Source organism: Zea mays, chromosome 3, assembly GCF_902167145.1.
Source record: "Zea mays cultivar B73 chromosome 3, Zm-B73-REFERENCE-NAM-5.0, whole genome shotgun sequence".
Taxonomy (NCBI): Eukaryota; Viridiplantae; Streptophyta; class Magnoliopsida; order Poales; family Poaceae; genus Zea; species Zea mays.
The window spans coordinates 219,782,971-219,795,011 of record NC_050098.1 but is presented as its reverse complement, the minus strand read 5'-3'; the positions used below and the strand labels follow the sequence as shown (position 1 = coordinate 219,795,011).

Below are 12,041 nucleotides of genomic sequence, written 5' to 3'. Positions count from 1 at the left end.
CTTGTGATAATAATGTCCTTTTGAATTTCATCCATGGCATTATTTTCTAAAGGATCAGGCAACACGAAAGATGCTTCTGGTAGGCAAGTGTGAGTCTAGACTCTATACCCTAAAGTCATCCGATGTCGAGTTCCTTCATCAAGCCTTTGTTAACTACTTAGTGTGAGTCGTGACCGGATCAATGGCAATGCTTTGTTTGGTTATCCGTATTCTCAAATAGTCTGCACTATTTTGCGTCTTCGTAATCTCCCTTGTCTCAAGGAGTCTAGTGTGTCTTTGGTTTGTAATGCCTATCAATTAGCCAAAAGTCATCATCTACCTTATCATAATTCTATTTATCGCACTACTATGTCACTTGAAATTACTCATTCTAATATTTGGGGTCTCGCTCCAATTTCTATTGGTGGTTATAGATGTTATATCAGTTTTATTGATGACTTTAAAAAATTCACATGGATTTATCTTCAGAGGTTCAACACATTTTTCTCCAATTTCAAAAGCACCTTGAGTGACTCCTTGACACGAAAATTAGACATGTTCAGTTCGATTCATGTGGAGAGTATCAAAAACTTCATAATCACTTTTATTACTTCACTTGACATTGCTTATTGTGTTTCTTGTACCCACACCCACCAATAAAATGGGTTTCTAAACCCGTGAGCTAATGCTCTAAATATATGCCGACATGCGTATCTTCTAGCATGAGTAATTCATCCCATTGAATAATGGTAGTTTGCCAACACCATGTTCCATTATCGCCTTCCCGAATCAAGAATCGACTAAGGTGGAATGATCCTTAACTCCCTCTATACCATTTGAAGGAACGAATAAGCGACCAAATGGGGTGAATAGGAGCTAATAAAAATTTATTGCGCTCGGACAATTTTGGCTTGCTTCCTAATGCTACACATAAACCCCCAAAACTCCAAAAGGCACATAAGAGATGTGTAAGTGCTAACTAGTGGAAAGATGTTTTTGATGATGACTGAAGAACACAACGAAGCACTCAAATCGGCTAGAGATGTCCTTTCATGAGAAATCTTCCAAACTTGAGAAGATACTTAAACTAAAAAACAAATCAACGAATTAGTGATTTTAGGTTTTGGAAATGTTCCTAGGACACACACGAGTCTAACAAAACAAGCGGATCATAAAATGGACACCGAAAAGTCTAAAATGACCCAAAATTGTATCGCTTACTTAGGTTGTTTTAAGCAGCCTAAAATTAAGTCCCAAAATGTAAAATTGACCTAAACGGACTCCAATTGAGCTAAAATTTTGCATACACGTTCACAAGGGAGTTTTAAAGGTATCTAGAAAATTTAAGCTCAAAGATGTTTAAACTCCAAAGTCAGACTAGAAAATATGAATTTAAATTGGGGTTTTCTCAAAATTGCTCAAGGGATTGGAAATTCGTGTTCCAGGTGAATCCGTTAGTACCATTTATTAGTGGCAATGATCCCAGAAGGTCCTATCATGTTTCTATCAGACCTAAATGATCCTAAGAACTCAAAATTCCCAAAATCCCTCACAAACTCAAATTAGAAGAGTAGAGAGAAGAAACAACTCAAGAATAAAACCCATCAGATTTGGTATGAATTGAAAACCCAGAGGGCAAAGTGTGGTTGCGGCCATAGTTCCACAAAATTGCATGAACTTAGATGTCAAGGTTCAAAGCATTTAAGGATCTCCTAACAAAATAAGAAGGAAAATAAAGATTACAAGTTAAATGGTACTAGAGAGATGGCTGAATGGTTTAGCACTTCCCTACTATTTATAAAGGGTTCTTCTTCTTTCCTAAACTACTCCTAGATATATAGAGCCTATCCACTCAGCGAGGGAAAAAATGGACCAACTCTTGAAATTTTAGTTTGAGAGCCAGGAACTCTTACGAAGTTGTTTTGCCTTGACGCACCATTCACGATGACGCCATATGTCGCCTCTGGTTCCCGCAAAACTATGCCACCGAGTTGTGGCCTAAACTCGACGTAACCCATGAATTATCGTGCTTGGTGGTTTTGAGAGACAACCATCAAAACCCCGCGGGTAGTGTACTGCATACGTGTTACAAGATCTATCCCTCCATATCCTTGTATCCATCAATGTTCCTAATTGTTAGCCACCACGACTAGTCACATGACTTCTCCAGTCCCTCAGTCAAGACCTAGCATCCGTCCTTCACTGCTCCTGGTCCATAAGTCCATTAGCATGAATCCGCATGATATTCACCTTTGTTATCGACCACAATCTCTAGACTTCATACATACGCACAACAGACCAAGAGACATGTTGCAAAAATACTCTCATGTCCTATTATTGCACACGACTCAACACAAGACATTAAACTTTTTAACAACCATTCATCACAAACTAAACCACAAGGACACATCAACCTTGTGTTGGCAGTTTTATTGGTATATGGACAGCACATATGTCTCCTCCATTATCGACATCTCACTTGGGTACACGTTTTCCTTTATGGAGTTTTATGTTTTCCACAAATTCAATACCTTAAAATCGATATAAAGAAATGCACAACCACAACTGTATTACTAAAAGAACATAATAAGTTGTCTTCAATATTTAGTGGATGTTTAAGACTACTCCACGTTTCAACTCCGGAATGGAGTTGTAGTTTACAATATAAATTTAACTAGTTTAATTTTTTAATCTAAATAATAAGTAAAATGACATATCTAATTGTCTTATAAAGATTTACAACTTCAGCTCCAGGATTTTCTAGAGCACATAATGAACTGTTTCACCAACTGCACCAAATTTTGTGCAGCTAGAGCCTGGAGTAGTTTCAAACAAAGTATCAAAATAAACTATCCACCAACTCTATAGAGTTGGACTGCTTCGAAAAAATGGAGTTGGGATGTTTGGCTGACCTCATCCAATTTTAGGCTAGAGTTTAGAGTCGGAGCCATGCCAAACAGGTAGTAAGCCTTACTTTCTCCGCACCATATAAATGGAAAAAAACTGTTTCGTAATAATTAATCCAACTATGCAAGCATGTGTATTCAGGCTTTATTACAACCGATAAAAGCCAACGGAAGTTATGATTTGGATACAGAAAATCAGTCAGGTACAGTTTTAAACACAACGATACATGTGTTCTCTGGTAACAAACTGGTAGAAGATGAGTTGACAGGTTACATCAGTCATCATCCTCCTCATGGTCGGCCAGATGCCACCGGCCATCCTTGCCTTTCACCATACCTTTGTTCTGCACCACCCACCACGACGGTGGGACAGCGAACTCATTTCTCAGGGCATCTTCATGCTTGTTCACCAAAGCAACGTCCCGATCGACCAACAGCTCGAACCCTCCGCTGCTCCCCTGAGCCCCAGCGACCCCGTGCATGTAGCACTCCATGTCATGCCATGTCAGGGGGTTTCCAGGGGCCTTCAGGTACGGCGATTCTCCTGTGTCGATCATCAGCTCTGTGCCGACATCACTGTACCCTAGCTTTGGCCATTTGGGGACCACGTCGGGAGAGTTCCGGACGCGGAGCAGCCTCAGGTCCGCCGCGCTGTCGAACGCCTTCTGGAAATCAAGGTTTCCGACTCTGGGGCTCCCGAATACGAACGCGGACACAGGGCAGCAGCTCCTGTTGTAGCCGTTGGAGACGATGTCGGTTGCGTTGATGGTGGCAAGTGCTGCTCCTAGGCTGTGGCCTGTTATGGTGATGCTCGTCTCCTCTGGCTTGTACAGATCCTGTATCCTTTTCACCTCGTTTAACACCTGCTAGTTTTTGTTAGTTTGATCAGCACATGTTTATTATATTTTTAATAAATGATGGGCAAAATGAAGGAGCTACATCAAATATGCACAATCAAGGAGACAATGATGTATGTTGGGAATTTGGGATAACATTACTCAAGGTCCTGTTTGTAAAAATGAATTCAAACTTTTTGAAGACACAACCACAATTTTTTTGTCTTAATGGGAGAAATGAACTTATTTTTGTCTTAATCCCTTTAAATCCTCCAACTCCATTATCACCAGTCCTAAATGGGCCTCAAGTTTTTGGCCTAGGACATGCTCTCACCGGGTGAGAATTTGTTTTTCTTATGTGGCAGACTAACCTTACACATTATTCCCTCCGTTTCGTTTTAGTTGTCGCTGGATAGTGCAAAATTGAACTATCCAGCGACAACTAAAAAGAAACGGATGGAGTATCTGTCAAGGCACTTCAACTAATCTCTATAGTTACAGATTGAATCAAACCATCTAAAAACTGATTTTTTTTCATTGACACCTTGAAGAGTTCCCAATGGTGAAGGGCTCGCTCTACACCACTCTGGTCCAATCCCAAAGGTGCAGCTAGCCATGGTGTGGGTTATCTATTTAAAAAAGTAAAATAGTCATTGTGCCCATTTTTTGAGTGACCTGAACGGCACTTCTCAAGCACCACTACTCAACTCGAGAATACCTGCCTAGTTTAAAAGGCAAATCAGTGCTTGACACTTAGGTATAGTGCCTACAGGTCATGCTGTTTTAATAAAGTAATGCTCTTTACATATACCATGATGTTCTACCTTTGCTTGAACTCTAACGAACACATTCGCTAGGGGTGCGTTCGGTTTTTACGGAATGGTGGACTAGAACAATTCCTAACCGGATTGATTTTCTAATTTATATGTAAGGTTTAATCAGCTGAAATATTTCTAGATCCATTTCAAAGTCTAGGTGGGTTTCAATCTATAATACGTTCAAATTCTTCATATTTTTTTTTCAATCATTTTCAATCCATAAGACACAAGAATAACCGAACAAGATTTTAATGCATATTCTAGGATCTGAACGAGTTACCTGATGTCTTGCGCTCTCTTTGTTGTACTGTGACCCTGGATCAGCACTCGTGTAGACTGAAAGCCACCCTCCATGCACACAGGGGTTGGCTGCGCTGCCTGGAAGAACTATTTCCGAAGCAGGCACCAAGGAAATATCAAGATCATCGACCCACTCTACCATCCGTATGGTGCCACGCCACGCCACCACCACGTCCCGCCTCCCAAGCAGTTCCTTGCCCTCGTCCGTAGCTACTGCAACAAACCCCATCCAATTCGACTGCCTGCTCCATGCAGCCTTTGAGAGAGACTTGACCATGAACCCGTCAGGTAAGCTGACAGTGCACATCGCGTATATGAACTTCGTGATCTCATACAGGTTCGGGTTTGATACATCCACCCTGCTGAGGAAGTCTCTGCGGTTGAAGAGGCAAGACCCAGCGTACCTTGATCTTCTCTCCCTGTTCAGCCCGGTGTAGGTTGCCTGGGAGAGCTCACCGTAGTTGATGATGTTCCTACGGAGGTCGAGGTCGAGCGGATCAACTAGGCCCTTCCAGTAATTCAAGCCATTGAGTTCTTTCCATCTCTTGGCAACGTTGCCCATCCCTCTTATGAGACTCATCTTTGCAGTGTGTGCCCTCTCTCTCTTGCTAATTTGGTTTTCAACATGCTACAAGAAACCAGAACTTCATGCTCCACCTGCACATATATAGGTATGATAGGTGGTAGCTTGTCCATCAGATTTGCAGTTCAGTATGCTTGAAGAATAGAAGCTCCCCTGTCATTCTTTCAGCCTATCGATCTGCCGGCTACCTTGGGCAACATGCATCCTGGATTTCAAAGCATAAAGAAGCTTTGCGCGGACCAAATAAGGACATAAAGAGAAATACACCATTTATCTTTATGCCTTGCCAACCGTACTAACCAGATGAAGTAGGGGAGGCAAATAATGTGCAGCCTTCCCCCTCAAGATAAGCAAATACCTCATAGGACCAGTAGGCAATAACTCCTACGACTTGACCCGAAAGTTTGGGCCGGGCCATTTAGGACCGGCACGGCACGACACGACACGAAAATAAGAGCTCAAAACACAGTCCAACATAAAAAAATGGATCGGGCCGACACGACCTAAATGGTGCCTCAATCTTAGGCACGATGGGCGGCACGCACGACACGACACGACTAGATGGACCATGTTTGGGCCAGCACGACATGAAGTGAGACACGAATTAGAAAACTAGTGTCTAAATGGTTATTTCATGCTCCAATATTTTTTATCTCTTCACAAAAGTTATAAAAATATTGATTTCTTTTCACATATGATTTTAGTCTATAGCAAAGTCATGAATATTCTGAGGATGTATTTTTAGATATATACAAGTTTTTTTATCTGTGCTGTGCTTGGGCCGTCTCGACATGATCATCGGCCTGTCGTGCTTCGGGCCAGACCTAGCTTTTAGTATCTAGGCACTGCACGACCCATCCCGAAATTATTTCATGTCGTGCTGGCACGAAAAAGATTAGCCTGAAGCACGATAGGCTCGAGCCATGCTAGCACGAACGACCCAACTTTCAGCCCTACCTATGACCAGTAGGCAACAGTTATAGGTGTACATTTGGGCCGGGCCTGATGGACCGGCCCGAAGCACGGAAAAAAAGCACGGCCCAGGCACGGCACGGCCCGAAATAATTTAGTGCCGGGCCGGCACGACCCGTTATATCGGGCCGGGTTTGGGCCGAGGTCACGGCCCATGGGCGGGCACGGGCACGACCCATTTAAGGCAGGCACGAAATGGCCCATATAGAGGCACGAAAAGGCCCATATATTTATTAAAACCACACTTAATTTCACACTTTCATATACTTGATAAAGAACATAAAGCTAGAGATAATGCTAGTTAGATATTTTTTGTAGCTTTGAATTAGAGTGTGTGATGTAATTTTTGCTTTTGTTATGAACAAATGATTTATAAATGAGGTAGTCATTGCATAGCTGTGGTAACTTTAATTAATACAAATATTAAGTTTGATTTTGTTCAAATTTATTTGTCTTATCTTTTATTTGTTTTATTATTTTTTGAATTTAGGGCTCTAATGTGAATTTTGGGCTAAAAACTGAATTTCGGGCAAAAAATTGAATTTCGGGCCCTAATGTGAATTTCGGGCCAAAAATTGAATTTCGGGCTTTTATAATTTCGGGCCGCCCAAAATGAGCCCGGCACGTTTAAGCAATTACGGGCCGGGCCGTGGGCCGAGGGCTAGGCCCATGGGCCGGCCCGGCACGGCCCAAAATTCAAACGGGCCGGGCCGGCCCGAAATTCAAACAATACGGGCCTTTTCGGGCTTGGGCCGGGTCGGGCCGGGCGGCCCAAATGTACACCTATAGCAACAGTGAATACTTGAACCTTCTCCTGCTATATGTTGAAGTGGCGCAAGGCAGGTCCTATTTAGATTGTACTCATATATAAAGAGAAATGTAGAAGAGAATGATTTATATGGCAGGTAGCAGTATTGTCAATAATAGAGAGTGTATCCCCAAGCCCAACCGAATCAATAGCGCATGACCCTTTGCTACATACTATATATAATATTTTATCTTTGACACCCCATTCAATCTGGACGGTGTGAAATTAAGTTCATATTTTTATAAATCTTTTAAAATAGTGAACAACCAAAGGCTTATCATGATATCGAACACTTAATCTTTAGAGGATAGGATCCACACATCAAATTGGTGAGACATCACTCGTTCACGAACAAAGTGATAGTCAACTTTCACATGTTTGGTGTGATGATGAAAATGTGCATTCGTTGGAGCTAGGTAGCCCCAATGTTGTTACACCAGGGAGTTGACAATCGTGGTTGTGGTATCCAAGTTCCCAAAACAGTACATACACCCTATCGAGCGATGCTCCCTAATACTGGTAGGCTATAATACTGAAAGTGCATCTAGCCCTTTTGTTGGTTTTGGTGTTTAGATTCCAACACAACAAAAGACTAATATGGTTGTTAAGTGTTGAACAAGAATTCAGTCAGAAGCATGCAAGGTTCAACACATGGGGTCATTGTGCTATTCCATAGAAGCTGAGTCAGAATATAGATCATGTATATCACAAGAGAAGAAGGATATCCAATATACATTCAAGATGGTATGACTTAAGAAAAGCTTGACAAGGTGAAGATATCAAGGAAATGTGACTTCAATAAACTAAGCAAAGAAGAAGGTCAAGAAGACTTAGGTACTGAAGCTAAGATAATGAAGAAAGTACTTGCGTTGAGTCAAAGAACCAATCAAGCTCAAGAGAGGTCATGTTGAGAAGAGTGGTCCTAAGTTGAAGAAGGTTAAGAAGAAGAAGAGTGGACATTGATTAGGTTGGTGATCAATAAACATGACTTGGAGTCAGTTTGGTAGACCAAGGGCTAAGGCAAGGAAGAAATTTGAGGGACTAAGCAAGGGAGAAGGTCAAGAGGACTGAGGTACCAAAAGCAAAGGTGAAGAAGAGACTGCTTGTAAGAGTCAAAGGTGATCAAGCTATGAAGAGTTGTGTGATATTGAAGAACACAACATAAGGATACATGACTTAAAAACATTAGAGTAATTCATATGCATTTGGATGGTTCAAAGTCATAAGGCTTAAGAAATACTAGCTCAAGAAAAGGACATGGTCACAAGATTAAGCTGAAAGTATCGAAGTCAGAACCTGGAAGGGCTCAAGTGTCGTGCTTACTTTGATTTAGTGTTTGGATCATTCCTAAGTTTGGAAAGGTTCTTGATGACCATTAGAACATATTGAACTCAAAGATATGGAAGAATGATCAGATTTAGAGTTTGATGTTCCAAGTGATATTTGTAGTGAAAGGTTGATGAAGAGAAGAAAGCTGAGTTAGAGATGAGATAAAGGTGAGTATCCATGACTTAGACCATTTGGATACACTCTAACTTAGTTTGTCTAAGTCATAGGAAGGTGCTCAAAGTTGGCCAGCTTGAATGGAATAAGATGCATAGAAAAATGTCAAGTTTCAACTATCTGGGGGTGCATTGGACCATGGGCACGTATGCACCGGACCTATTTTGCAAAGGCGCCAAGAAAAGAACTTGGTGGCCTGGTGCACCAGACCACTTATGCTGAGGCACCATGAAGAGGACTTGGTGGCCTGGCGCACCAGACCTTTGGCCTATGTGCACCGAAATACTTTACCAGAGAGATCAGAATTGAAGACTTGGTGGACTGGTGCACCAGATCGCGGGTTTGGTGTGCATTGGACCTCCTAATCCAATGACTACTTCAGGTCAACGGGCTACTGCAATGGCTAGCTGATGTGGCAAGGGTCCGATGGTGCACCAGACTGGTCTAGTGCTAGCCCAGATCAAAAAGTATCTATCATGATCTCTATGATCGTGGGACTGTATACTGTCTAGTGGTGCACCAGACCGGTTCGATGCACCCGTGTAAGGTAGGATCTGCCAATGACTAGATTGGCCTTTGGGCTATAAATAAATCACCTCCACACGTCCAACAAGTTGGGCCAAGCTTTGAGAATTGCATACACACTTCCTAACAATAGAATAACCCTCTCTAGTGCATTACTTTGCAAGATTAAGTGATTGGTGTTAGATCTAGACATAGAGACATGTGTGTTTCTAGAGTGCTTGTTTGTAAAACAAAGTGTTGTGTAAAGAGCTAGTGGTGAGCTTGAGCAAGTGTTCGGGTTATGATTCTGCCAAAGAGCTACCGAGTTGTGGTTAGCCTTATGATTGTTGTAACGCAAGAAAAAGATAGTGGAAGTCTCGGTTTATCACCTTGGTGATAAACTTGAGCAAAGGGAGGAAGGAGTTGAAATATACTCCAAGCCAGTTGGCTAACTCGAACGTGGATGTAGGCAAGCATTTGAACCATGGGAAAATCGTTGTGCCTTGTCTCCTGCTTTATTTCTTATTTGCACTTTTCATCTTATATTTGTTAAAAGTGTTTGTGAAGTGCAGGTATCATTTGAATAAGGACATTATTTTGCTGCAATTGACTCTCTAAGTTAAGTAAGAAAATTCAATCGAGTTAAAGTTTTTATTAACACATATTCACCTAACCCGTCTAGGTGACATCCAAGGTTCTTAGTACCTTAAAAGGTACTTTCATATACCATGTCAAAGTGGTGCAAGACGAGGATCTCTTATGACCATACACAAATATATAGAGATGTACATGAAAATGATTTATATGTCGGCTAACAACATTGCCGATATTAGAGAACGTGGCCCAAGCCTTTTAAATGTTAGGTAACTTCTAAGATTAGCGGGCGTAACCCTAAGACCAACAAAATAAGGGTGCATGATTCTTTCACATTTCATATAACCTTCTATCTTTAACACTCTCTAGCCAACAAGCCTAGTGTAGTAAAATAGAGTTTGCGACCTCTGGACCATCATCCAAACTATATGCATCCATCAAATCATGGAGAAAGCTAAAGTGTCTAGCAGTCAAATCCTTACTAATCATGTTTTTGAGTATATCGTACAATAATACATATGTCATCACTAGAAGAAAATTACAGATAGCGAACAAATAAAAACTAACAATTCCATATGCAAAGAATGGATGCAACCAACTCAGGAGTCTCTTTTATATATAGCATACATACAATACATACTACACACAAAGGAATGTTGCCCTAAAGTACTAATCACGATACAAAGGAGTAGCATGATTAGATATGTTTTCACTCCATCCCAACAAAGATTTTGCCCTTTATGGGTTAAAGAAGGCCTTGTTGGTTAGAAGGTTTTTGATTTTAGTAGTTTCCTTTCTAGAGAGGATTATTGTACAAACGTAAAAAAAATACCAGCCTTAGTTTCCAAATACTTGATACTTTGACCAATGACTGAAATGCCCTCATAAAATTATCTAGAATACCTACATAGTACTTTTATAGTGGGCTAGTGTGAAATATTTGTAATCAAAAAGTGGTGAAAAGTATCAAGTATTTGGAAACAGGGGTTGATAATAACATAGATACACCTCATTAATCTACCTATCACTTCAAAAGTACTCGCTCCCTCAAACTTGATGTTCTAGTATTTTTCTAAAATAAACCATTGTAAGTTTGACCAATTGATATTAAAAAACTTGTACCATCAATTGGTGTCCAATTGGTGTCCTAAGTGTTGATACTTTTATGTATAAATTTTTGACAAACTTTAGATGTTAGACTTAGGACAATCCTAGAACACTATATTTTTTTGGGCAGAGGGGGTATGTTTTGTTGGTATATCAGTATCAAATATCAAGAATTGACCAAACACACATAATTTAGTACGTCAAATCAATAAATTCCATTAAATACACCTAAAAGATAAAGGAACCACCATGCATTTCAAAATAACAACTATTGTTTTCCTTTTAAGTTTTTATGTAAGTTCCAACTATTGTGATATGAATTAATCATCATAGCACAAATAAATTGAAATGTCACTTCATTAGTGCTTCTCAAATCCATATAGAGAAACTTGCAAGTGCTTTCCTGAGACATCAAACATTTGAAGAAAACAATTCAACCTTCCAACTTCCATGCATAATAAAGAAACATAAACGGCTCAAGTCAAGTATTACATGATGCTTTGCTCATTAATCTGAGTTTGGTAATAAACATATAATATATATATATATCCTACCTGATCACTAGTATTGCATGACCATATGATCCCTGCAATCCAGCATTAAAGATGAGGACCTTCAACCCAAAGGAAATAATATTTTGGAAGTTTTATCTGAACTATAAACGATTAGTTCTATCCCTAGTTTAGTTTAGCACATTTTTTAATTCGCTTTATCCTTAACACTAAACATAATGGGATAACCATGACACGCTTGCAAGTCAGTTGATAAAAATGTAATACAACGAGCAAATGATTGAGGAACATGCACGATTAATTGGAGCCATAAGATAATACTAGAAGTTACAGATTTTTAGCAGCTACACTCGAAATATTGTTTGACAAGAGTCACAAGGTTGCACATGTTACTATCCAAATGCATGTTCTAGGACGACATTGAGCAGAATCCTCAATGTCATGTGGACCCTCAGGTACAAGATTCCATCCTATGTGCAAGGATCGTAATTTTTTTCACAATAATTTGAACTTTTCCCAAATTGTATAATTTCAATGGCAGGGAGCCTGGCTTGGCAGAGTTCGTCCTTTACTTCATAGACCGAGCTAGAACTTAGCCAAACAAAGCCTTTATTGTTTT

General features: G+C 40.3%; 1 protein-coding gene across 1 annotated transcript; it reads right to left on the bottom strand.

Moving 5' to 3' along the window:
• Window positions 1–2,968: 2,968 nt before the first annotated feature.
• On the bottom strand, window positions 2,969–8,163 carry LOC103651423 (phospholipase A1-II 1). The gene is made up of 2 exons (XM_008677055.3): window positions 4,820–8,163; window positions 2,969–3,748 (listed from the first exon to the last, which is right to left on the bottom strand). Exons 1-2 carry the CDS (start codon window positions 5,417–5,419, stop codon window positions 3,161–3,163), a joined length of 1,188 nt encoding a protein of 395 aa, XP_008675277.1. The 5' UTR covers window positions 5,420–8,163; the 3' UTR covers window positions 2,969–3,160.
• Between the last annotated feature and the right edge of the window lie 3,878 nt (window positions 8,164–12,041).

Bases quoted from the DNA above. Each gene is read 5' to 3' on its own strand.
- LOC103651423 (XM_008677055.3), bottom strand. From the start codon at position 5,419: ATGAGTCTCATAAGAGGGATGGGCAACGTTGCCAAGAGATGGAAAGAA. The intron at 3,749-4,819 runs GTAACTCGTTCA...AAAAACTAGCAG, and splicing joins AAGAGAGCGCAAGACATCAG to GTGTTAAACGAGGTGAAAAG.